The 26,045-nt window shown below is 54.8% G+C and overlaps 1 protein-coding gene across 2 annotated transcripts in view; it reads right to left on the reverse strand.

Moving 5' to 3' along the window:
• Positions 1-3,698: 3,698 nt before the first annotated feature.
• Positions 3,699-26,045, reverse strand: part of LAMC3 (laminin subunit gamma 3) — a 67,209-nt gene continuing 44,862 nt past the window's right edge. The window contains exons 14-28 of one of the 2 annotated variants that reach the window (XM_043916970.1): positions 25,665-25,910; positions 24,770-24,923; positions 23,971-24,113; positions 23,335-23,513; positions 21,693-21,834; positions 20,253-20,458; positions 19,810-19,886; positions 18,488-18,622; positions 16,837-16,984; positions 15,174-15,317; positions 12,810-12,912; positions 10,400-10,599; positions 8,995-9,141; positions 8,808-8,907; positions 3,699-5,196 (exon numbers count right to left, since the gene is read on the reverse strand). In XM_043916970.1, the coding sequence (XP_043772905.1) occupies positions 4,946-5,196; positions 8,808-8,907; positions 8,995-9,141; positions 10,400-10,599; positions 12,810-12,912; positions 15,174-15,317; positions 16,837-16,984; positions 18,488-18,622; positions 19,810-19,886; positions 20,253-20,458; positions 21,693-21,834; positions 23,335-23,513; positions 23,971-24,113; positions 24,770-24,923; positions 25,665-25,910 (2,375 nt within the window). In that variant the 3' untranslated portion in view covers positions 3,699-4,945. Of the gene's footprint in view, positions 5,197-8,807; positions 8,908-8,994; positions 9,142-10,399; positions 10,600-12,809; positions 12,913-15,173; positions 15,324-16,836; positions 16,985-18,487; positions 18,623-19,809; positions 19,887-20,252; positions 20,459-21,692; positions 21,835-23,334; positions 23,514-23,970; positions 24,114-24,769; positions 24,924-25,664; positions 25,911-26,045 lie in introns of both variants that reach the window. The other variant, XM_043916969.1, reaches the window with a different exon arrangement.

Consider the following 26,045-nt stretch of genomic DNA (forward strand, 5'->3'; position numbering starts at 1 on the left):
CTCTCGCTTCGTCCCTGGGACCTCTTCCAGTCCGTTCCCGCTCCGGCCGCGGTTTCCCGTTAAACAGACGGGGACGACCTTAGTACTCACTTCGTGGAATGGCTCTGAGGATCCATCCAACGCGGGTCCCAGTTGCCGGGAGTTGAATTCTCCTTTCGCCTTTTGCGCAGCACGTACTTTCAGAAAGGCAGGCCCACCACGTTCCCAGCCTTTCCTCTTAACTCTTGAAAGATGTACACGCTTGTAGCTTGCTGAGAAAATGCATAACGACAAAGTGTCTCTCGGGTATCACTGACACTTGAAATCAATTAGAACGAGTCGGTGTTTTGTTAATAAAACCTTTTCCTTGATCACTCACTGGGTACCAGGCACGCTTTGCCAGATCAACGCAGGATATATGTGTTACATCATTTAATCCTCAAAACTTTGTGACATAAGACTCCACGGCTCCACGTTATAGAAAAGTCAGAAAGTTGGAGCCTGGAGTACAGGTCCACCAGGATGATAAACCAAGCCTCTAATTTCTGAAGCAGCAGATCTCAAGAACTGGAAATAAGTGAAAAGTGGTTAGTCCCTCAGAGGTGTGCAACTCTTTGCGACCCCATGGACAGTAGCCCTCCTGGCTCCTTTGTCCATGGAATTCTCCAGGCAAGAATACTGGAATGAATAGCCATTCCCATCTCCGGGGGATCTTCCTGACCCAGAGATTGAACCTGAGTCTCCTGAACTGCAGGCAGATTCTTCACCGTGGAGACACCAGGGAAGCCCCAGTGGCACTCCTAACAATTAATTATGCATGGGTCACAGGCACTGGCAGGGACTAGGATCGGCAAACAGCGTACCTGGTCACCACTTCCCACCCACACGTCCACTGAGTGAGCAGGTCCCTGGGACTGGGTTCAGAGAGTCTCCATTTTCACCCCTAGGACTGAAGTCCTGGGACCAGCTGCTTCTCTTTTTTTTTTTTTCTGTCGCTGCCTCCGGGGAGGGAAGTGGCCAGGCTGTCCCAAAGGAGAGGGCTACACAGGTGGAGATCGGTGGAGATGGGACAACCCAAGGTGGAGACTGATGCCAGGGCAGCAGGCCCCACCTCCCTGGCACTGCCAGTTATTCTCCATAGGCCCATCACCCCTACTTAGGGTTTGGATATAGGCCAGCTGTGTGACCTTGGGCAAGGTACTTGACCTCTCTGAGCCTCAGTCTCCCAGTCTGCAGAATGGAGGAAACAATGCTTCTCACCCAGCTGGGGCTGTTATAAATTTTATTACCATGAGGGTGGTTTAAGCAGGTAGGAGTTATAATCCTGGGTTAAAAGGAGATGATTCGTCTGGACGCCAGAGAAGAGAGCGGACTTAGAATGTTTGCTGTTTTAGTCGCCAAGTCGTGTCCAACTCTTTTTCGATGCCATGGACTGTAGCCCACCAGGCTCCTCTTTCCATGGGATTTCCCAGGCAAGAATACTTGAGCGGGTTGCCATTTCCTTCTCCAGGGCATCTTCCCCACCCGGGGATCGAACCCGCATCTCATGCATGGCAGGCGGATTCTTTACCACTGAGGCACTAGGGAAGTCCCAAAGTATAGGCCCGTCCCTGGGTGGGCCCAGACCACCAACCTTTCGGTTAACATCCAAAACTTAGAATGGAGCCCTGATCATGCACTTCCTGATCCAGGCTCAGACAGCCGGTTGCCCTGGGGGTTGGGCTGGTTGGTTCTGCAGGGTAAAGGCCGCCCTGTCTCCCACTGCTCAGCTGCTGGGCTGCATGCCTAGCCAGATGTTCAGCAACTGCCACATTCCACCCAGCCACAGCCCCACCTCTGGGGCCAGAGGACGGCTCTCCACACCAAGCATGCCTGGACTGCATGAGTCATGAGAAGTCAGGCCCGAGGTATGTCACCACGGAACAGAGAAGCAGCCTGTTCTCCACCCGTCGGGGATGCTGGGATAGGGCTTTGCTGTGCCCTCCATGGCTTGGGCAGATAAAAGTGGAATGCCAAAAGCAGGCATCAGAGCAGCTATGTGCCTCTGTCAGCCAGGAAGAGTGGTTGGGGGGCATCAGACCCTGCTTTCTTCAAAGAACCCCCATCTCCTTGGCACCGCTTATACCAAATCAATCATCAAACTCTCGGGAGAGTAAAACCCTCCTGTTTTGGCCTCCCCACCCAGATCCCAGATCTACCTGGTCACTCCTCGGGTCACTGTTGTGCACCATGTCACCCCCACCCCCACCCCCCTCCCCAGCCCTGGCCTTGGTTTTTGGTTTCTCCATGGAGGAGCACACCTCTTCTCTGAATGCTGTCCCCTAGAGGTTGGGAGAGATGGGAGAGGCACAGCCCAGTTCTCATTACAGCCTTGGACCCAGAAAGAAAGGAAGTGTGAAAGTGTTAGTCGCTCAGTTGTGTCTGACTCTTGCGACCCTGTGATACTGTAGCCCACCAGGATTCTCCCGGCAAGAATACTGGACTGGGTTGCCATTCCCTTCTCCAGGGGATCTTCCTGACCCAGGGATCGAACCTGGGTCTCCTGCACTGCAGGCAGATTCTTTACCGTCTGAGCCACCAGGGAAGCCCAGAGACCCTTGCTATTCTGATCAGGAGTAGGGGAATCTGGTTGAGCTGGGTTGGTCTCTCACGGAAAGCTGGAATCAGGACAGTTTCTAACCTGTCTCTGCCAACAAGTCAACAGAGGGGCCACAGTGGGTCTGGGTGGAGGCGGTAGGGGTAGTGAGGACATTCTCTCCCATCAAAGCACAGGAAAAGCAAAGAAAGCTGCTTTGTGGAGAGAAAAACAGTAAACGCAGAGACAGCAGAGGCAGAGAACAAGGGCAGAGACAGAAAGGAGGGGAGAGGTAAGCCTCCGGCCCCTGGCCACGAACGCCCGTATTCTGCTTAAACCAGAGCAGGAGCGGGGTGGTCCTTGTGGTCAAGAGCCCTGACTGAGCATGCGCCGGAATCCCCCCCTCAACCTGGGTTCCCAGAGTGACCGGTGCAGGCCAGGCCCCCACCCTGCAAATGCTGGGCTGCTGCCCACTCTCCTGCCTGGAATGTTCCCCGCTGTCTCCCCACCCTTTGAGGCCTGGCCCGAAGCCCTCCTCTCCTCACTGGGGTCCCTCCCTCAGCCTTCCTGCGCCGCTGGACACTGGTGTTGAGTTCCTTTCCTGCCTCAGTGTCTCCAGCCTGAGCCTGGGGTCAGCTGAGAAGCTCTCTGCACCCCACTCCTCACACTCCCCCAGCCCCTGTGAAAGTGTGAAAGTGTTAGTCACTCAGCGGTGTCTGACCCCATGGACTGTAACCCGCCAGGCTCCCCTGACTGTGGAATTCTCCAGGCAAGGATGCTGGAGCGGGTAGCCATGCCCTTTTCCAGGGGATCTTCCTGAGCCAGAGATCAAAGCTGGGTCTCGCGCATCACAAGTAGATTTTTTTTAGTCTGAGTCACCAGAGAAACGCCCCCCCAGCCCTGAGACTTTGTCTAATAAGCCCCTTGGAGCAGAGAGGAGAGGGCGGATGGCTGGGGTTGGAGGACCCCTGTGGAGTCCCCGCCGTGGGAAGACACTGGCAAAGCCGGTGGTCTCAGCTCTGCCATCGGCCTAGCCCCTCGCGTACGCCGAGAGGCGTCACCAAACGCTGCCACCCACTCACTGGGTGCTGGGAGTGGGCACCCACAGCCCAGGCCCCTGCTGGACCAGAGGCACGCCACCAGCTGGTAGAGGAGTCCTTTATTGCCACGTTAAACAGGATTGGTTAAACAGAGTCGGTCTGAGCCTGTCGCCCCTGCTGGGGGTGGGGGAGGCAGGAAGGGCATTGGGAAGGGGCTAGGCTCCTCCCCGCACCAGGCACCCACCCTCCCAGTGCCAGGGCCCTGCCATCTGCTGGAAGAGGGCCCGGGGAAGGGGAGGAGAGCCAGGAGGAGATGCCGAGACTCCTGCGCAGAGGTCAGCAGGGGGCCTCCTTCATGGGGATTCCCCAGCATGACAGGGTAGAAAGGCAGCCAGACCTCCCTGCCCAGTGCCCACCGGGGCCTGCTTTGTGGCAGGTGGGGCCGCAGGGCTGTGGGGCCAGTTTGGGAAGTATCGATCGGTCAAAGGCCAACCAGGGTTGGCAGGGTCACAAAGAGCTCCAAAACCCAGGCCCTCTCAGGCCATGAGACCCAGCTCTTTGGACGGGCCATGACCCTTTAAAAGGTCATGACCCTAAAAGGGGCCGCGGGCCCAGGGCGGGCGGCTCCTTCAGTGAGTGCGAACCAGTCCCAGGATCTTGAGAAGGAAGCATTCCTTGAAGCCAATGAGGAGGCCCCTTCCCGGGGTGAGCCACGCCCCGGCTGGCTGAGCAAGCAGGCTGCCCCGGGGCCCCAGGAGCCCTGGGCCTCAGCTTCCTCTGCCGAGAAGCCTTAGCATCTTGCATCTCTTGACCTGCGTGGTCCCTTGGCTGGGCAGAGCTGCTGGGTGTTCATGGTGGATGACAGATAGGTCGGGGCGGGGGGGGTGCTGCAGGACAGAGGGCAGGTCTGGAGCTGGGGGCTCTGGTTGACCCTGCCCTGGATCTCTGCAGATGGCCCCCGACTCAGCCTCCTGGGTACCAACCCTGCGCGGGATTGTCAGTGTCACAGGGTGTTCAGAGTCCAGCGGGGGGTGCAACACACATGGATGGACTAGTTCACGTGCACACTGCGCACACCCGCAGGAGCCCACATGTGCTTGTGCACGCGCATGCGTGTACGGCATGGGGGGGCCTGCTGTTGGGGGTGTGCGCACCGTCGCTGCCTGGGTGAGCTCTGAATGCACACTCACTCCTGCCGGAGGGGAGGGGGTGTGAGCACGGACTCAGGAGGGTGCGAGGCAGCAGGCTCTGGTGGGTGTCTCTGCACGGCGCACCTGCCGGGGTGTGCAGGCCCTGGGCCGAGGTGGGGGTGCACCCCGGGGTCTGGGGGCACCTCGGGGTCCGGTGGCCCTCACTGCCAGCTGGCACAGCTCCCGGGCAGGCTGTGCAGGATGGCCTCCAAATTCTGCTTGTCGGCACGGATCTCCGCGAGGTCGCTCTCGAAGCTCTGGATCTGCAGCTCCTGCAGCTTGGACTCCTGCTCCAAGAGCCTCAGTTTCCCCTGCAGGGCCCCCGGGGAACCCAGCTGCAGCCTCAGATGCTCCAGTGCCCGCTGGGTCTCGTTCAGGGCCCTGGCTGGGGCTCTGTGGGTGTCTAGCGACCCTGGACAGAGGAGCACAGACAAGACTCAGGGAGGGGCTGGCTCCCCGCCCCTGGAGGGCCCTCCCCCAACCCCAAATTTCCAGGATCCCAACTGCCCACCATCTACCAGGAAAGCAAGAGATCAAGAGGGCAGCGTGGTGAGGCAGGTGAGGGCCTGGCTTGGGTTTGTACCCCACTAAGCTTATGTGCTTAGAAAGCTGAGCGCAGAAGAATTGATGCTTTTGAACTGTGGTGTTGGAGAAGACTCTTGAGAGTCCCTTGGACTGCAAGGAGATCCAACCAGTCCATTCTAAAGGAGATCAGTCCTGAATATTCATTGGAAGGACTGATACTGAAGCTGAAATTCCAATACTTTGGCCACCTGATGCGAAGAGCTGACTCATTTGAAAAGACCCTGATGTTGGGAAAGGTTGAGGGCAGGAGGAAAAGGGGACGACAGAGGATAAGATGGTTGGATGGCATCACCAACTCAATGGACATGAGTTTGGGTAAACTCTGGGAATTGGTGATGGACAGGGAGGCCTGGTGTGCTGTGGTTCATGGGGTGGCAAAGAGTTGGACATAACTGAGAGACTGAATTGACTGACTGAAGCTTATGTGCCAACCTTGGAAGTTCCCTTCGGGTGGCATGGGGAAGCTGTTAAGCTTTGGTACTGGTAATACTATTACTGTTGAAGAAGAGAAGGCCTTGGGTGAGTCCTGAGGCCCGGTTTCCTCATCTACAAAGCAGCGTGTGTGAGAGAGAGGTCCCCACGTGTCTGCCGGTTCCCACATGCTGTCGATTCGCTGAGAGCACACGCTTATGGCTGGATTTCACCCAGGATGCACGGACACTGGGTGAAAAGAAAGGTCTCCGGCATGAGAATGGGGGGGCGAGGTGAAACAGGAGGGGCTGCAGGCCTGGGAAGCGGGCAGCGGGGGTCTAGTCCTGGCCCTGGGGCCTGGATTAGCTCTGCTGCTTGGGGTGAAGGACTTCCCCTGGAGCCTCTCCAAGTGTGAAACGAGGAGGGTGGGGCCGGGTGTTCACCTATGAACTTGGTGATGACGGTGGCATGGAATCCCCCAGCTGTCTCCCCTGCCTGGGCTTTGTCAGCTTGTCATTAAGGTGACACTCAACGGGCAGACAGCTGAGCCAGGCGGGAGGGTGGTGGGGACAAGGAAACAAATTCTAAACAGCATTTTAAAAATTAACTAATCAGGCTGTGCCCGGTCTTAGCTGTGGCACGTGGGATTTTCAGTCCTTGTTTCGGCATGCAGGATCTTTAGTTGAGGCCACGCAAACCCTTGGTTGCCGCCTGTGGGATCCAGTCCCCTGACCAGGGATCGAACTCGGGCCCCCTGCATTGGGAGCGCACAATCTTAAGTCACTGGACCACCAGAAGGGAAGTCCCCTAAATGGCTTTGAATCCCACAGGACCCCACAGGCTCCCATGGCCCTGAGTCTCCTGGGCCATGAAGGCTGGGTTGGAGGGCAGGCAGCTGCAGGAGCTGAGCCAGGGGCGGGAAGAGGCAGAGGGAAGATGCTCCCAGTAAAGACCGGCAGAGGCCTCACCATTCATGGGAAAGTCCAAACGGCCTCTCTCTCGGAGGAGCTTACAGCCTCCATTCTGCCTGCCCAGCTGGGTCTCCTGGGGTGGGGACAGGGCCTAGGTGTGCGTGGTCACTCCTGCCCCTCCGGGTCAATCCCAGTGCCAGCGTGAATGAGTGAATGGTAACAATGGTGAGAATGGTTTTACCCACACAGAGCTTTTGATTCAGGCTGGGCTGGATCGCGTCCAGTGTACCGAGTTCTTGTGGGTATAGACTCGTGGCTACGAGTGGACACACTCTGAATCAAGTCAGACCTGAGCGTGACCCACAGCCTCCCCACTGACTGGCTGTGGGACCCCGGGCACATTATTTAAATTCCCTGTGCTTCGGTTTCCTCATCTGCAGAACAGCAAGAGCGTCAGGATCCATGGCTGGAGAGGTTGGAATGAGATCCGATCGTGTGTGCAAATAGCTGAGTGGGGGCCTGGAGTCCAGGCAAAATGCAGAACATGCTGATTAGCCCTTGTCTTATTGACAGTGAGAATTGAAATGTATGCTATCCCATGGACAAACCTTGAGGATATCACCCCGGTGAAATAGACCAGTCACAAGAGGACACACCCACTTAGGTGAGGTGCCTACAACACCAAATTCACAGAAACAGACGGTAGAACGGGGGTTGCCAGGGGCTGGGGGTGGGGGAGTGGGCTTTGTGTATAATGCAGACAGGCTTCATCTTGGGATGATGAAAAAGTTCTGGAGATGGGTGGTGGTGATGGGCCACATGATAAGGTGAATGTTGTACCTAACGCCATTGAAATGTATGCTGAAAAATGGTTAAAATGGCAAATTTAATGTTTTGTGTGTTTTAAAACGGCATGCTGTTCACTTCAGTAGTGAAAGTTGCTGTCGTGTCCGACTCTTTGTGACCCCATGGACTGTAGTCCATGGAATTCTCCAGGGCAGAATACTGGAGTGGGTGGCCTTTCTCTTCTCCAGGGGATCTTCCTAACCCAGGGATCAAACCCAGGTCTCCTGTATTGCAGGTGGATTCTTTACCAGCTGAGTCACAAGGGAAGCCCAAGAATACTGGAATGGGTAGCTTATCCCTCCTCCAGAGGATCTTCCCAACCTAGGAGCTGAACCGGGGTCTCCTGCATTGCAGGCAGATTCTTTACCAACTGAGCTACCAGCGAAGCCACTGCTTCCCTGAAATTCACTGAAGTTTAGCACTTCAGCCTAACTGCTATTAGGCAGTTGAGCCCCTCACTCCTGCTCGAGGGCTCCACATCTTGGGGGCTGCCCCCTTCACGATTTACTGACTCATCCCACTTCCCAGGTGGCACTAGCAGTAAAGAACCCACCTGCCAATGTAGGAGATGTAAGAGATTTGGGTTCGATCCCTGGGTTGGGAAGATCCCCTGGAGGAGGACATGGCAACCCACTCCAGTATTTTTGCCTGGAGAATCCCATGGACAGAGGAGCCTGGTGGACTACAGTCCACGCGGTCACAAAGAGCTGGACACAACTGAAGCGACTGAGCACACAGGCACGCACACACCGCACAGTGTGGCGAGCACTCTGTAAAGTACCCGCTGTGACCCCATTTCACAGATTGGGTGACTGAGGCTCAGAGAGGGTGAGTGATTTTCCCAAGCTCTCACAGCCCAGGAAGGCAAAGTGCCAGACTTGAATCCTGGTCTATCTGATCCCAAGCCAGCACGGAGTCCCCAGTGCCACGCTTGCTCCTGTGACATTCTCTCTTCTTCTCTGAAATCCTCAACCACTGAGGGCGGATCCAGTCACCTGGTGCCTACAGGTGTTGTGCAGGTAGTGAATGTTCCCCCCTCCTGACTAGCAGCCCCTGGAGGCACAAAGTGAGCTTGTTTCTAGACCCCAACCCTGCCTTATGTGAGGGGGCCTGGAGCAGTTACAAGTGCTTGCAATTGATCACAAGGCTCAGGATGGGGGAAGCAATGGATAGGAGGAGACAACCTTCCCCTGGACTGGACCTCACAGAAAGATCCCAGAGGTGTGCCAGGGACCCAGGGGACCAGAGCCCGGCCTTGGGGTCTCCTTACCCAGCCTGGCGAGCAGCTCTGACAAGACTTTGATGTCCTTCTCCAGGGAGATGCGTGACTCCCGGATCTGCCGTTCCATTTGGCTCAGCCCAGCACCATCCTTTTGGGGGGTCAGAGGGAGAGGAAAAGCTTGAGCGGCTCCCAGCTGGTTCCCGGGACCAGGAGGAAAAGAGGTGGGGCCTCGTACCCGCTCAGCCGCCTCCAGCTCCTGTCTGTGCGCTTCTGAGGCCAGCAGCTGCCGGGAGGCCAGTCGGAGGGTCGCCCGCGTCTGTCTGGAGAGCTGGCTAGCCCGGCGGTGTTCCTGCTTCCCCGCCCTCAGCAAGGCCTTGGCGAGCTGTGGGTGGGCAGCAGCAGAGAGGGGAGGGTGAGTGGAAGGAGTCCTTCTTTTCCTTTTTTAAGTTATTTTTTTTAATGTGGATCATTTTTTGAAGTCTTTACTAAATGTACTACAATATTGCTTCTATTTTATGGGTTTTTTTTTTTTTTTCTATTTTGGCTGCGAGGCATGTGGGATCTTAGCCCCCCATCCAGGGACTGAACCTCCCACCCTCTGTATTGGAAAGGGAAGTCTTAACCACTGAACTGCCAGCAGAGTCCCCAAGAGAGTCCTTACAGAGGTAAAGGATATTAATGGTCATCATGCCAAGTGGTCATCACTTCACTTCATCACTTCACGATCATTTATTTGTTTGTTCATTCATTCATTTATTCATTCAACAGGTATGTACCGGATGCTGGCACAGTGCAGGTTGCTGGACCCTACCCATCTCTCCTCTGAGGAGAAACTCCAGCTATTTTACAGATGGGGTGCAGAGCTGCAGAGGAGAGGAGCTGGCCGAAATCAAAACGACAGGACCAGAAACCAAGCCTGGGGGGCTCCTGCAAATCTAGCACTTTCTCTAGGCAGCTGTAAAGGCAGTTTAGGGGACTTCCCTGGTGGTCCAGTGGTTAAGAATCTGCCTTGCAATACAGGGGACATGGGTTTGATCCTCAGTCAGGAAACAGATCCCATAGGCCTCGGAGCACATAAGTCCACGTATCACGCTACTGAAGCCCGAGTGCTACAACTACAGAGTCTGTGCACTGCAACGAAAGACCCCGAGTGCTGCTGAGACCCCACTCAGTCAGGTCAATTAATCTTTTAAAAAGAATGCACTTGAAAAAATAAACGCAGTTCACTTGGGAGCCAAGCAACAAAGCCAGTGATGGTGCTGGGGAGACTCACATCGATTCAGATTTGGCCCCAATTAAACAAGAAAAGCCGAGAGGTTTAGGGAGTAGCGTCCAACAGACCGAGGTGTGAGTCCTGCTCATGTGATTGAAGCTAGTGAACCAGGCTGGGCCCCAGGGTCTCCACCTGTCCCATGGGGACTGCAGTGACACCTATGTCATGCGAAATCTACAGGGTCACCCATGTGAAGCTCCAGAGCTCAGCGCCTGTGAACCACTGGTGAGTGCAGAGTACTCAGCATTGCACACAGAAGGTGGCAAATGTGTGAGGGCAGGTGCCCCACAGAAGGGCACCTCTATGCCAGTCCTCCCCCAGGCCCAGAAGACAGGGAAGCCCCAGGGGTCACGTCCCTGGCCCTGACCTTGGCACTGTCCTGGGCCAGCAGCTCGGCTTCCCTGCCCTTCTTCTTGGCCCTGGAGGAGACAGAAGCCGCATCTCCCAGCACCCTCTCTGCCTGCTTGGTCTTCTTTCTTGAGTCTGCAAGGATCCTGTCCTGGACGATGGCCGCCTTCCTCCTCAGCGCGGCCTGGTCCTTGGGCCGAGGAAACCCTGGCTTCATTCCTGTAAACCCAGCCGAGGCTGTGTCAGGAGGGCTGGGCCCACGCCTGGAGAGCCCAACAAGAGGTCACCACCAGAAGCTGACCATCCCCAGACCCTTGGACAATGCGAGCAGAGGAATGAGACACACAAGATCTGTGTGTATTACTTCTCAGGATCACCCAGGAGAAACATAGATGAGACATATTGCTCTGTGAGTGTAAAGATTCATGTGATAGTATGATATCAGATTGGCCAAAAAGTTGGGTTGCGTGAGTGCATGCTCAGTCTTGTCTGACTCTGTGACCCCCTGGACTGTACCCCGCCAGACTCCTCTGTCCATGGAATTTCCAAGGCAAGAATACTGGAGTGGGTTGCCATTTCCTCCTCCAGGGGATCTTCCCAACCCAGGGATCAAACCCAAGTCTCTTGTGTCTCCTGCATTGGTAGGCGAATTCTGTTCCACTGAGCCAGCTGGGAAACTCTTGTTTGGGTTATGGAACATCTTATGGAAAAACTCGAATGGACTTTTGGGCCAACTCCACTTACAAGTCACAGGATTACATGGCTGTCAATGCCTGGGCCAGTGGAGATGGGAGCCACAGCCCAGTATATAGAAAGATCCATTCAGTTCTTTGTTTTTATGGACCACACATTTCTACTGGGGCTTTGAGGCAGCTTATCATGATAGAGCAACTGGACCATTAAAGTGAAAAAAACAAGGGCCGGAGGTAACTCAAAGGACGAGGAGGAGTGAGACGGGCCAGAAAATTAGGGCCGGGACAGTGCAGGGCCAGATGCTCTGTTTACCAGTTAGCCTCCTAGCAGCCAAGACAAAAGGGGAAATTCTACAGTTCACACGGATTTTATTACCTAATAAAAGGTAGTGTCTCTCCATAAAGAAAGAAAGACTTTCCCCTTTCCTTTCAGATCAAATTCTAAGGGAAATTTATCCTAAGGAGTACTGATTATAGTTGTTGTTCAGTCGCTAAGTTGTGTCCAACTCTTCGCAACCCCATGGACTATAGCAGGTTCCTCTGTCCTCCACTATCTCCTGGAGCTTGCTCACTCAAATTCATGTACATTTGTGAAGTAATTAGCCTCCAACTAATAAAAAAAAAATAAAAAAAATAAAAATTCATGTACATTGAGTGGGTGATACTATCTAACCATCTAACCATCTCATTCTGGGCTGCCCCACATGGTAGACAAAGTAAAATTTTAAAAAGAATCAAACCTTCTAATTTTCAAGGACATAGTAGTACATAATCATTCTATGAGAATAATCCAAAAGTTAGATCTATTTTGCTTCTTGTACACAAAACTGGTGTTTCTTAAAGGGCACGCTGGGGAGTCCTAATTCTAAAGGGTGTCGATAAATGCTATGGGATAATGTCAACTAAGTTTATATGAAGTGAACCGGGGGGACTTCCCTGGCGGTCTGGTGGTTAAGAATCTGCACTTCCACTGCAGGGGGCACAGTTTCAATCTCTGGTGGGGGAACTATCCCGCATGCCTTGTGGAGGCATGCCAAAAAAAAGTGAACCTGGTTTCTCTATTGCAGGATTTCTCAGCGCCTTTAGTATTCTGAGGTGTGCACTGCAAGGCCTCAGAGAGATCTATAGCATGTCCCATTTCTTAAATTTATTTGAACACAAACCCTCTCTTGGCAGAACAGTTACAGGCTAAGGGCTGTTCCACATTTCATTTAGCAGAATTTCCTTTCTTGGTCTACCCATCTATAAAATGGGGGCTCTTGGCCTCATTTTCCTAAAGTTCAAGAGAGACTTGGACTGGCATCAACCCATGTCCCCTTCTAAAGAGAAACACTGCATCCCTTCCCATAGCCCCACTGGACGTTGGACCAGGGCAGCCATTACTGTACCAGGAACAGGACCCCGAGCCAGAGTGGCCTGGATCAGGGATGGACAGCTGATGGCATCAGATTCTCTTCCCGTCTGCTCTTGAGGGGTTGTGTGTGTGGTCTGATGACGGATGGCCATGTGGGCAAGCATCGGGTGAGTGGTATGAGTGGTATGTGAGATGGGGAGGGACAGGCAACGACAGGAAAGGGAGGTCCTGAGAGGCAGAGGGAACGGTGTCTTTGGCTCATGCTCACGTGACTGGACCTCTGGCCCCTGCAGCCAGGCCTGCCCAGGGTGAGGCCCGATCCCTGGTGTCTGTCATGCGCATTTGTGCATTGATGAGCCTGGGGCTAAGCAGGGCACACATACCTTCCAGGTCAGCCAGCAGAGTCCTGGCTCCCGTGACAGTCACCGTGGCAGCCTGGACGGACGAGGAAGCTCGGGTCAGGGCAGCTCTGGCTTCCTGGTGCAGCTGGAGAGAGACGGGAGAGGTTGAACAGATGGTGCTGGAGGTGTGCTGGGCAGAGCCGGGTCAGGTGGGCACCAAACCCACATATACAAGGTCCCCAAAGGGCACCAAAACGGACACTGAATTATGCTGTTTACCAGGACCACCTGATTTGTCTTACTCTTCCAATATTAAACTTTGACTGTCTCTCCCAAGAGTTTATCTGTCCCACAATATCTTAGAGGAACACTGGAACCTAAGAACTAAAAGAAAGATGGATGACTGAAAGTTTCTTTTCAGAATGCTGCTGTATCTCAGCAAGAGGATGTGAAATGGAGAATCTGTTTCTTATACAACTTTTACTCCTAGGAAATTAGTTTCTTCCCCACTGTCACTAAATAAGGTGATGGTAGTGGTTTAGTCGCTAAGAGTCATGTCTGACTCTTTGCGACCCCATGGACTGTTGCCCGCCAGGCTCCTTTGTCCATTGGATTTCCCAGGCAAGAATATCGGAGTCGGTTGCTATTTCCTCCTCCAGGGGATCGAACCCAGGTCTCCTGCATTGCAGATGGATTCTTTACTGACTGAATCACCAAGGAAGCCCACCACTAAATAAGTAAGGCTGGATCCTCAAAAGAAAATGGATCTGATGGATGAATGGATACATAAAATGTGGTGTATCCACATGGTAGAACATTATTCAGCCATGAAAAAGAATGAAGTGCTGATATATACCATAACGTGGATGAATCTGGACAATACTATGTAAGTGAAAGCAGCCAGACACAAAGAGGCACATATCACATGATTCCACTTGTATGAAATGTCCAGATTGGGAAATCTACAGACAGAAAGCAGATTGGTGGTTGCCAGGGGCTGGGGGAGGGAAGGCTGAGGAGTGACTGCTTAATGGGTATAAGCTTTCCCTTCGGGGGTTTCCTTTTGGGGTGATGAGTGTTTCAGAACTGAGAGGTGATGGCTGCACAACTTGGTGAGTGTGCTAAATGCCACTGTGTCGTACACTTTAAAACGGGTAGTTTTAGGAAATTTCCTGGTGGTTCAGTTGTTAGGACTCCACCTTTCCATCTCAGGGGCCACAGGTTCAGTCCCTGGTAAAGGAACTAAGATCCTGCATGCTGCATGGCCTGGCCAAAAAAAAAGGAGCGGGGTAATTTTACGTTATATGAATTTCGGTCAATCAATCAATCAATCAATCATGTGGGTTTGAAGCGCTACCAGATGCTGCCCAGGGAGCCCTCATGTCTTAAGTCTTATTCCAAATGCCTGGCAGAGGTGTTCCTGGGAGAGGAAGGTGGAAGGCACTGTGCTGGGGCCAATCACTGCACATTGGGGTCTGGTCCTGACCCTGCTGTGGTCTCATCTGCTTCCTGGACCAGGGGGATGGACTAGGTCAACGAGTACCACCCCAGGAGATCCTAACACAGCACAGCTCGCCCAGCGTGTGACAGGCACAAGGCCCAGCTCTTCCGATGTTGGCAGCAAGCTTCTCCCCCGAGCCTTGTTTTTAAAAGGACAATAAAGATGTCTGTGGGATAAGCCACTGCTGGGATAAGTGGATGATGGATTTGAATAAAGTCTGTAGATCAGGCTCATTGTGTAACTATCATGCTGCTTTCCTTACTCTGATCTTTATAAGGTGGTTAGGTAAAATGTTAACAGAAGGGGAATCTGTGTGAAGGGTATAGGGGGATTCTTTGTACTTTCTTCACAACTTTTTTCTAAGTCTAAAATTATTTTCAGATGAAAAGTTGAAAAAAAAAACACTTGAAGGGGTGCTTATACTCTAATAGGTTGGAAACCACTGGGTTGGGCTAAATTCACCCCATAATTCTTGAATTCCTTGATTACTTAGCACTGCCTCCGAGTCTGGGCTGGCAACTGTGGGGTTGAGCGCTGGAGTGATGTAGGTGTTCGCTAAAATACCTGGCAAGTGAACTAACAAATTCAAGACTGAATGAATGAGACTCCTCCCAGATGTAATTAATACCGCGTAGGGTGGGAGGTGCCGCCCTGGCTGCTGCTGGTGCTCTGTCTGTCTAGTCATCCTGCCTCCTCTCACACCTTAACTCCTTCTCATGCGGTCAGGACCCCCTGCCTTGGCAGATGCTAACTGAGGCTGTCTGGAGTTTTGCGGGGGAGGCACTGGAGGGGCAGAAAGAACTGCTCTGGTCTTTGCCCCTCCCTCCCTGCAGCCCTGGACCCCAGATCAGCCCTGGGGCAGCCCCAACTTCCTCCAGGTGCTGCCTCAAAGGATGAGAGCCCACCTGCGTGAGGGGCTCCATCTCCTGCAGCACGGCCTGGGCGGTGGCCTGCAGGGACCGGGCAGCCTCGGTCACCATGCGCTCTCTCGATGTGAGCGTCTTCTCCAGCGTCTGCACCTTCAGGCCCACGGCCTCGGCCTGGGACTTCTGAGGCTGCCGGGAGACGGAGGGCTCAGTCAAGAAAGGTCCAAGGGGCAGGATGGGAGAAGCCCAGGGGCAGAGACAGGGTGGGTCAGGCTGCACATGGACCCCCAAGATGCAGAGGAGCCAGCGTGAGAGAAGCCAGGCTGGAGAACCTGTCACTTGAGGCCTGATTCCAGTCCCAGCAATTTCTAGAAGCGTGGCCTCAGGCAACTCAGCTGATCTTCCTGACCTGCATTTCCTCCCACTTGATTCTAAATTCCAGCCTGAATTAAGTACACGGATTGGTCCATTGTAGGTGGTGGTGGTGGTTTAGTCGCTAAGTCGTGTCCGACTCTTGCGACCCCATGGACTGTAGCCCGCCAGGCTCCTCTGTCCATGGGATTTTCCAGGTAAGAATACTAGAGTGGGTTGCCATTTCCTTCTCCAGGGGATTCTTTCCAACCCAGGAATCGAGCCTGGGTCTCCTGCATTGCAGGCAGATTCTTTACTGACTGAGCTACAAGGGAAGCCGCCAATTATAGGTAGATTAGGATTACTCATCATCTTATACCTGGAAACAGCCAGTCAAATAAACATCCTCAATAGATTGTTTTCTTTTTCTCTGGCAGAAATGAATCCTAGCTGAGCACTAACTTCCTGGTTTTGTTTGTTTGAGGCAAGCAGAGTGATTCCTAGGAATGTTTGAGTATCTGAGGTGGGGCTCCTTTTAAGGATACGAGGGTTGAAAACCAGTATCTAGTGCAACCCAACTGGCCCTTTGTCTAGCTTTACTCTGGGCAGGGGAAACGTGTTAATGGAGAGGACCAATAACCTGTACTTCTGAATTCAGACTGTCGTGTGGGGACTGCTTCTTACCTAACAACTTCAGGAGTATCTGGGGCAGCGCTCAGGGCCAGACATGTCACTACTGGTGTTTTCCTTTTTTATGCACAGCGGGAGAACCAAAGACCCTGAGCATTTAGCCTGGGGCCCATCAGTCCCAACCGGATGGGTCCCAGATGCACTTCTATATGTTTAGTCTTTTTTTTTTTTTTTTAAGTTCAGCTCCCCAGTTTTGGGATTTCAGGATTACTGAGAAGTCCTGATGAACTGATTTATCCAGAAGTGAGCCATGAATCCCCTCCCCGCCCCTGATGGATACAGCCCAGGAATAACCTAAAGGGTGAGCTCCATCCGACAAAGTAACTGAGGCATAGAGGGGGAAGGTCCTTGGCCAAGGTCACAGAACTTGAGTGGCAGGGCTGGGATTTAACTCCATGTCTGTCTGGTGTCATTGCCAATGCCACTGTGACGGAGAAGGGACCTCGGCCTTAATATTATTTTCGATAACTAAGATTGGCTGAGTTCTGTGCCAGGCAGGCACTCTGCCAGGCCATGGAGGTTGCCCTATCTTTTAATCAACTGCTATCGAGCTAAAAATAAGCCACGTCATCTGCCTCTGCCCGGGCCACACTGGTTTCCCAGCCGCCACGTTCTCCCCCCTTCCCGCCCCACGCGGAGCTCCAAGGACAGCCGAGCTGACCGGTGATGCTAGGGCGGCCGGTGAGGCCAGGCGCAGGGCTGCATCCGCGCTGACTTGCTGCACGGTGGTCAGCACCCTCTCAGCTTCGGGCAGCGCCTCTGCCACGGCCGTGCCCAGCGCCTTCTGGGCCGCGTGTACTTCCTGGTACCTGGGAGGAGACAGAGGCAGGGTGGCCTGTGAGTGGGTGGAGGCTGTCCCTCCAGATCGCTGGCCTGGCCGCCCCCGCCTCCCCCACTGGAGCCCCTATGGAAGAGGGCTCTGGCGACTTCCCGGGCAGAGCCGCCATCTGTGGAGTGGGCACCCAGCAGCTGGCCTCAGAAGCTGGCTGCTACTTGGCAGCTTTCTAATGAATGAAAAGGCTGCAGAAGCACTGTATTCTTGTTCCTCCATTCACTTAATTCATTCACGCTTTTCTGAAGGGGCTCCCGCTTGGTTTCCACTTGAGAGTCACACGTTCTGTGAATGTCTGGCTTCTCTGGATGAATCTCCAAGAGGAAAAGGCCTGGCACTGGCAGAGGGATAGCAGCCCAGGCCCTAACGCCCTTGGGTGACCTTGGGCACGCTGCTCTCCAGGTAAAGAGAGATCCCTGGGTCGCATGATGGCTCTGGGGGCCTTTTTCCCCAAAGTGCTATAAGCAACCAACTAAGATAGCTTTCCAGTCCAGCTGTCCACATCTTGCTCCCCACCGCCCCCACCGCCACCAGCTCCCCTAACCGTGGGTACTGCTGGAGTGGACCACTCCCTGAGAAAAAAAGTGTTAATCACTCAGTCATGCCTGACTCTTTGCAACCCCATGGATGGCAGCCCACCAGGCAGGCTCCTCTGTCCATGAGATTTTTTTCCAGGCAAGGATACTGGAATGGGTTGCTATTTCCTTCTCCAGGGAATCTTCCTGACCCAGGGATTGAATCTGGGTCTCCCACACTGCAGGCGGATTCTTTACTGACTGAGCTATGAGGGAAGCCACCCCCTGAGGTCACTCCCATCCTTCATTCCTGTTTAGAGAACCAGCGCCCCTGCCCTCTGGGAGTGAGTCACGTGATTTTCCCAGCCAAACTGATTGGTTCAGGACGGGCCACCTGACTCAAGCTGGGCCAATCAGAGTCTCTCATCTAGGAAGTCCACTTGGGCTCAGTGAGACGTTGGTGGGTCTTCGCTGGCCCTCTGAATGAGGGGGATAGGAGAGGGCCACCCCCTCCTCAGCAGAGAGTCAGGGGCCAAGAAGAAAGCTAGTGCCTGAGAGGCACTCCCCAGGGGCCTGGGGTGGGGGGAAGTTGTGGGGGTGTGGTGGGGGGAGGAGGTGCTGCCCTGGACCCTCCTTTCACATTCTCGTCCCTTCTCTCCAGAGGCTGAGTGTGTGCGCTCAGCCATGTCCGACTCTTTGCCACCCCCAGGGACTGTAGCCTGCCAGGCTCCTCTGTCCCTGGGATTCCCCAGGCAAGAATACTGGAGAGGGTTGCCATTTCCTCCTCCAGGCATGAGTGGGTTCCTATAACTCACCACCGAGCAGACCCCGGGCATCCCACCCCAACCCAAGGACCATCAGTACTCAAGGGAAGGAAGGCGTTTCTGGAACCACTGGCCTCTGGTCAGGCCCTGTGGGCCCCAGGAAGCCAACCCAGGCTCCTCCCCACACCTGGGAGGCCTCACCTGTCCTCCAGCTCCTGCTGGGCCTCCAGGGCCGCTCTGCCCTCCACCAGGCTCCAGAGAAGCGCATAGCTGGTGTTGGAGGCGAGCAGGGCCCTCCGAGCCGTGGCCTCAATCTTGGCGGCGGTGTCCCTGTGGCTGTGTGAAAATACCCACCTGACCATCACCAGGAGCTCACACGGAAGGGGGCTTGGATGCAAACCCACACCCCCTGCACGGTACTCTCACCATCCCACACAGTACAGCCATGGGGGCCAGGCTCCTTTACCCTCTGTGCCTGACAGGCAGTGAAGACTTGTTGGGAAGAGGACCCACGCCCCTCTTCCTGTTACATTGGGTTTATGCCTGCTGTCCTGGCAAAATGAATAATGGGGCCTTTCATCACACATAAGATCTCAGTTTGGACAATAGATTATATGGTCACCCTAATAAAGACAGCATAGAAAAGAATGGTCAAGACAGCGTGGGTTTGAATCTGGCTCTACCACTTATAATCAGGTGTCCTTAGGCAAGTCACTTCACTTCTCTGAGTCTCTTTGCTCATCCATAAAATGGACCTACAGTTGGCAAAGTACAGCCAAAGGGACACATTGTTTTAGGGCTTCTGTCTTTAGGATCTTAAGTTGCTCCTTAAAGGCAGAGGATGAAGCAATCCAAATATCCATCAACAGATGACCGGATAAACCAAATGTGACATATTCAAACAATGGAATAATACTATTTGGTTGCAAAAAAAAAAAAGAATGAAGTACTGACATCAGGTACAATACGATGAGCCTTGAAAATTTACACTATGTCATAGAAGCCAGATGCAAAAGACCACGTGTATGATCCCATGTATATGAAATGTCCAGGTTAGCAAATCTATAGAGACAGAAAGCAGATGAGTGGTTACTAGGGGCTGGGGAGGGTGAGGAGGAATGGAGAGTGATGTCTGATGGGTATGGGACTTGTTTCTGGGGGGGGGTGGTGAGGAAAGTGTTCTAAAACTGACTGTGGGGATGGTATAATAGCACGATTCTGTGAATATACTGAACACCATTGAACTGTTCAATTTAAATGGTTGACTTGCATGGCGTGAGAATTACACCTCAATAGAGCAGCTCCACCCGCCCCCCACCCCCACGTCTCTGGGCTCAGAGATGCTGTCATCTTGCACAGCTCTCCTCCACCATACAGTCCTGTACTCAATGGTTCCAGCTTCTCGGGGTGGGGACGCCTATGGGGCTGGCCCCCACCCTGGAAGCCCTCAGGGGAAGGGCTGGCCCCCCCTTCATGGTTCTGTGGACAGGACCTCACCAAGCTCCCGGGGCTTGAGGGCTCACCTCCTGGCGAGGGCACGCGCCTCTGTGGCCAGCTGGCTCCAGCTGGTGGGTTGGCCGAGCCTTTCCTGAGGAATCACCTTTAGAGGAAAGAAGGAAGTCGGAGGGAGCCGACGGCCCGTCCCTGAAGGTTCAGGGCGGTATCTGGCTCAGTTATTGGGCAGAATTGGGCCATGCCACTTAATGTATAAATGCTCAGAGCCAGCTGCAGAGTCAGCATCCAGTGGGCGGAGCCCTAGAGCTTGGAAACAAGAGTAACACTGGCTGGGCATTCACTGTCTACTTGGAATATGCCTCGTGCTTTGCAAACATCATCTCACCGGATGGGCAGAGGAGCCACTGTGTGACCCGCTATTCTGTGGATGAGAAAACGGAGCCTCCCAAAGCGGGGACATGCCCCAGGTTCAGTCAAGGGGAAGGGTCGGGGACGGGGTCCCCTAGGGTACCAGAGCTGCGAGGACGGTGGCCGCATGCAGAATCTCCTCTTCCGAGGACTCCAGTGCTGCCGCTAGATCCGCCAGCTGGACGCAGGTCTTCTCTGCTCCAGCCTGGGCACAGTGGGCATTCCTGCCCAGCGCCTGCAGCTGCTCCTGGGCAGCCTTCACAGCACCCTCGAGGCCTGTCACCTGCTCCAAGAAGGCTTCCTGGGCCCCTGCAGAAAGCCCCCAGCCCGGGGGTCACAGAGCAGTCGAGATTTCAAGGTAAAGCCCACAGCCTCAAGGTGCCCCAACTGTGGCCTCCACTCCTTCTGGGCCCAGCTCGACTTCCTCACCAGGCCTGAGCAGTGGCTCCAAAGGAAGAGCCTCCCGCATTTTACAGATGCAAAGGCTGAGGCCCAGAGATGGCAGATCATGACCTAAGGTCCCCCACGCAGGAAGTGAGCCACAGACGAAGGACTGGAAGGAAGCCAGGCCTTCTAGAGCCACAGCGAGCGATTCCTGAATCGAAAGAGCAGTAAACCCTCCCCACCAAGTCAGCTCTATAATTCACAGCATGGCTCAGAGTGGACATTTAAATGCACAGCATCTGACACCTCCCTATTTCGTGAGTCTGGCAAACTGGTGCTCAGCTCACCTGTAGTGGCTGCGGGAGGACAGGTGCTTGTGAACTTAAACCTTGACAAAATAGCCAATTGGCTTCTGACGCCCCCATCGGTGTGCCAGGGCCAAATTTCACCTCGACTTAATGACAGTCTTGATTCTTATTTACCATTGACTTTCTATGCTGGTGGCTCAGACGGTAAAGCATCTGCCTACAATGCGGGAGACCCGGGTTCAATCCCTGGGTCGGGAAGATCCCCTGGAGAAGGAAATAGCAACCCACTCCAGTACTCTTGCCTGGAAAATCCCATGGACTGAGGAGCCTGGTAGACTGCAGTCCATGGGGTCACAAAGGGTTGGACGCAACTTCACTTTCACTTTTCTATGCTGGGGATACAGCAGTGAGCAAAATGGCCAACAGTTAAGACAGCAGGAACTTTACCTCTTCAGCACCTGGGACAGCGCCTCAATGTTCATTCCTTGAGTGACTGACTCAGTGAATGAACCCAACTCCTGCCCTCCCTGAGTTTACCGGCACAGTCTAGGTGGTGCAGGGGACATGGGGACTGAGGTTGTAGTCAGAGACTGATCTTAACAAAGCTACAAAATACAACAGGGCAAGGGATACTGAAAGAGAGGTCTGTGGGGCAACAGGACTGCATGGCAGGAGGGGCTCACGCAGCTGGGGAAGTCAGACAGGCTCTCCCAGCAAGTGAGTTCTCCTAGGGGTGAGCCCAGGGCCCTCGAAGCATCCTGAGGCCAGACTGAGGGGCTCCACGGTGGGCACCTGACCAGCCAGCCCCCTCCCCTGGCCTCCCAGTCTCCCACTCTGCCCTCTCACTGTACCTTGCAGCAGGTGGGGGCCCTGGTGGACGTCCCCCCGTGGGGCCTCTCCCTGTAGAATGTCCAGTGGTCCCCAGGGCCTGCCGCAGTCAGACCCTTGCAGCCATCCCTCCATCAGGGTCAGCCTGGCCTTCAGCTTGGCAGCCTGGAGGGGTCAGGGAGGGAAGCGGGTGTGAGGCTGGTGGCCTCAAGTCCTGCTTGGACACCTCTGCTGGTTTCTGCCTGGCCTGCCGTCCCTGCAAGTGTTGCCTTCTCCAATCCGAATCTAGGCCTCAAAGCTAAGGATACACTGGACCTCTGAGAACCTACTATACCCACCCCCATCCTTGGAGCTGACCCTTCCTTTCTCACACCCATGGCACCTACTGGCATTCAGCCAATCACACCTCTGCCCTGCTGAGGGGGGATGGGAAGGGAAGCCTCAGCAGGATTTCTGTCTGTCCTGCCATGTTCCCAGGACTTGGCATGGAGCAGACATGTGATCCTTGCAGACGGAGTGACAGTGCTCTGCTCCATCTCCTAGCCCCGTTCTTTCAATCACATGAACAACAAATGCATTTATGGAGCACTCGTTAGGAGCCAGGTGCGAGTGACCATCAGCCACGCACCAGCTCACGTTCACCTTGTAACCACCCTAAGGGGTTGGGGATACAGGTCCCAAGCCCTCTCCTTGATTCTGAAGTCCAAAATGCTCTGAAAATCCTCAAAGATTTCCATTCCACATAGAATGGCAAAATCAGGTTTTAAAAAAAAAAAAATCCCTGAACTCATTTAGAGCAAGGCTACCTGTGATCTTTATCTACCCCCTTGATGTGAATATTCTGAACAAGGCTACCTGTGATCTTTATCTACCCTCTTGGTGTGAATATTCTGAACAAGGCTACCTGTGATCTTTATCTACCCCCTTGGTGTGAATATTCTGAACAAGGCTACCTGTGATCTTTATCTACCCTCTTGGTGTGAATATTCACCTGTGTTCCTGCAGATGTATCAACGGGTTTGATTAGGGCAGCTGGCCCGGGCACTGCTGGGAGTGGTACCCAATATCCATCACACACCATCCTATCTTTCTACAGATCCATCATTCCAAAAGCTGGCCTCACTGATTTCAGGAAAGGGGTTGCAGGTCTGAACTATCTCCATTCTGGAGTCAGAGAGACCCACTGAAGCTTACCAAGGCTGTCACCTGTTTGGACACATGACAACTAACAGGGCTGGAGGTCATGCTCCTGGGGTCCAGAGGTCATGCTCCTGACACCTGCTCCACGTCACCTCCCTCCTTGAGGTTCTACTTGTGTCCCAGCAGGAGCATCGCCCTCCCTTTGACCCTCCCCACGAAGGGCCATCTGAGGTCTCATCCCCACTGAACGTGAGTAACTGTGAGACCTCGGCCTGGTAGTGGGGAAGGACACACGGTCAGGGCCTTTCTCTTGCCCACTCAGGGGCCGAGACAGGGCAGACGGGAGAGCTGAGCCAGATGACTGGGTGGGCACAAGAAGGAGGTGGCCGGTGGTCCCAGAAAGACCAAGGGCTCAGGATAAGTGGGCCCTTCCCGGCGCCCAGCACAGAGCAGATGCTCGCTGGGGGCGTGAAATGAACAGAAGGTGCAGCCGGCCTGGGCAGGGCCCACATGGGGTGGACTCACCTCCTCCTTCACCAGGGCGTAGCAGGACGGGCACTCCTGGCACTGTGTCCCGCTGGCCGTGAGGAAGAAGTTGTCCTGGCAGCGGTCACACTTGTAGCCCACGAAGCCAGGCTTGCACACACACGTGCTGTTCTCGTGACACTGGGGTGAGGTGGCACCCAGTGGGGAGCACCTGCAGTCTGGGGGGGGTGTGCAGATGTCACTGGGCGCCCTGATGGCCACCCCACACCAGAACCCCCAGATGCCCTGCAACCCAGATGCTCCCGACCCCCGTGGGCGGCTCAAGTACATTCTTGGGTCGTTCCCAGGAGACTGATCCAGAAGGTTGGAGGTGATGACCAAGAGCCTGAGTTATTTCAGTGTCCCCGGGATCTGCGGACCAGGCAGGTTTAGGACGGCCACGCAGTCCCCGTATAAGTGAAACCCAGAGAGGTGATCTGATGGCCCCAGGCACTCAGGAGGTCAGTACTAGCATCCTCTGCTCTGCTGACTCACTTTACATTCCCACGGTTACTCCAAGAAGACCTGCCCCTTATTTGATCTGTCTCCCTCCTGCTGCTCGGCCATCTCCCCACTGATCCTCTGTCCCAGGGGCCTCCGTCTCCGGGCAGCCCGGGAAGGACCCGGCTTCCTTACCGCGGCAGCCCTTGACAGAAAAGCCGAAGAAACCCAGCTGGCATCGGTCACAGGTCTGGCCCTCGACGCCTGGACGGCAGGGGCATTGCCCAGTCTTGGGGTGGCACTGGTCCTCCCGGGAGCCCCATGGGTGGCAAGTGCAGCTACAATAAGGGAAGGGAAGGAACCCAGATCTGGGACAAGCTCTGGGCCATTCCCAGCCCCTCCTCTGCCATCTCAGGCTGGCACGGGGCCTCGGGACCATGCCCTCTGCGGACGAGGTCCCATTTCTGTGCAGGAACGTGTCCAACTGCCTCCTCCAAGCTGTGGCCCAGGAAGTGCAATCTCACAAAATTCTGCTCCTTCACCTCCCGAAAAAGGTATGGGGACATATTCATATAAACATCTTGGACTATACCTTTCAGTTGGAAAGTCACAAGGCAATTAGCATATTGAAAGCATGAGACAGTCTGGTTGGAAAGAAGCCGATTTGCTTCATGGGGCAAGTCCCTGGAGTTCTCCGCTGCTCCCTAAAGACACTATCTAAGCTGCTGCTGCAACCACAAAGGTCACCGAGTGACCGAGTTACCGGGGAGGGACGCAGAGACCGAACCAGCTCCCGCCCGCCTGGACATCCCTCAGGGCTGCTCTTGGCCTGCATCCTGGTTGGCAGAGCGGTGAATCTGACCCCCAGGGGACTGTCCCCTTGTGCCCCGCCAGTGCCGGGCATGGTGTACCTGGGCCTGGAGGCTCCCTGGTGACGTCTTCCGTCCTGGGAGGACACCCAGGGGAAGGGCACTCACAGCCACGCCCCACTCACCGCTGGCAGCCCCTCCCGGGCTGGAGGTCGTAGAAGCCCGGGCTGCAGTGGCCGCAGTCCCGTCCGGTCACGTGGGGCAGGCAGGAGCACTGGCCGCTCGCTGGGTCGCAGGATCTCTGCTCACTGACTGAGCCCTCCGGGCTGCAGCTGCAGGCTGGGGGGTGGGGGTAGGGGAAGGAAAGGGTGTCAGGGAACCCTGCAGATCATCTGTTACACCTCGAGGGGGTCCCGGAGAGGCAGAGAAGGTGGGGCGCCCAGGGAGATGACTCCCATTCAGCTCAGGCTCCTGAGCCATCTCTGAAAAAAGGCTCCAGGGCTGGGTGCTAGTCTCAGTCCATTTTGTGTGTCCTTGGAGAGAACTGCAGAGAATGCCAGAAACTCGGTTGGGGGGGTCAGGGGCAGACCCGGCTCCCACTGTTTTGGGTCACTTGACTCTGCTCCTCTGGGCCCCCCTAAAAACAAAAGGCCGACAGGGGCCGCATGGAGCAGGGGGGCAAATGCTGAGCTTCTCCCTGGGGCACTCCTGGAAGCCTGCCATGAGCTGATGCACGCCTCGAGGGCCCGGAGGGATGAGCATCTGGGAAGCCCAGGGGCGGGACAAACATGACGAGGGCCACAGGCCATCTGGGACAGTCCTAAGTGCCAACGGCAGAGCATGAGATCGGTGCTAAATTAATAGGAAGAAAACAAAAAAAAATCACAGGGTCAGAGTTGATCAGATCCTGAAGCTGAAAGAACCTCAGAGAAGAAAACAAACCCTTACACTTTCTCGACAAGGCAACAGAGAAGGTGAGTAAACTGCCTAAGGCTGCACAGGAGCCCTGCCGAGCAGCCGGCTGGATCTGGTGGAGAAGGAGCCCGCCCCGCCCTGTGGGCCTGGGAGGCTGGTACTCACGCATGCATTTGTCTGCGGGCCGAGGGGCCAGGGCGCTCCCGTAGAAGCCTTCCTGACAGTGCTCGCAGCGGACACCTGTCGTGTTGTGCAGGCATCGCAGGCAGCGACCAGACAGGGGGTCACAGTTGCCCACAGCATTGGGGTCCACGTTTCCACTGCACTGACATGGCTGGCAGGGCTGGGGGGGCCCAGAGAGCCCCAGTGGGTCCCCAAAAAAGCCATCATCACAGATCTCACAGCGCCGCCCTGGGAAAGCAGAAGGCTTGTGTGGATGAGCAGGAATGAGGGGCTGGGCCTGCTGAGTCCACGAGCGGTGAGGGTGGGCGGGAACCCGAGAGAGCTCCCGTGAGGCTCCTGGGGGAGCAGAGCACGGGCTCTGGG

Source organism: Cervus elaphus, chromosome 11 (assembly GCF_910594005.1).
Source record: "Cervus elaphus chromosome 11, mCerEla1.1, whole genome shotgun sequence".
In the NCBI taxonomy this organism is placed as follows: domain Eukaryota; kingdom Metazoa; phylum Chordata; class Mammalia; order Artiodactyla; family Cervidae; genus Cervus; species Cervus elaphus.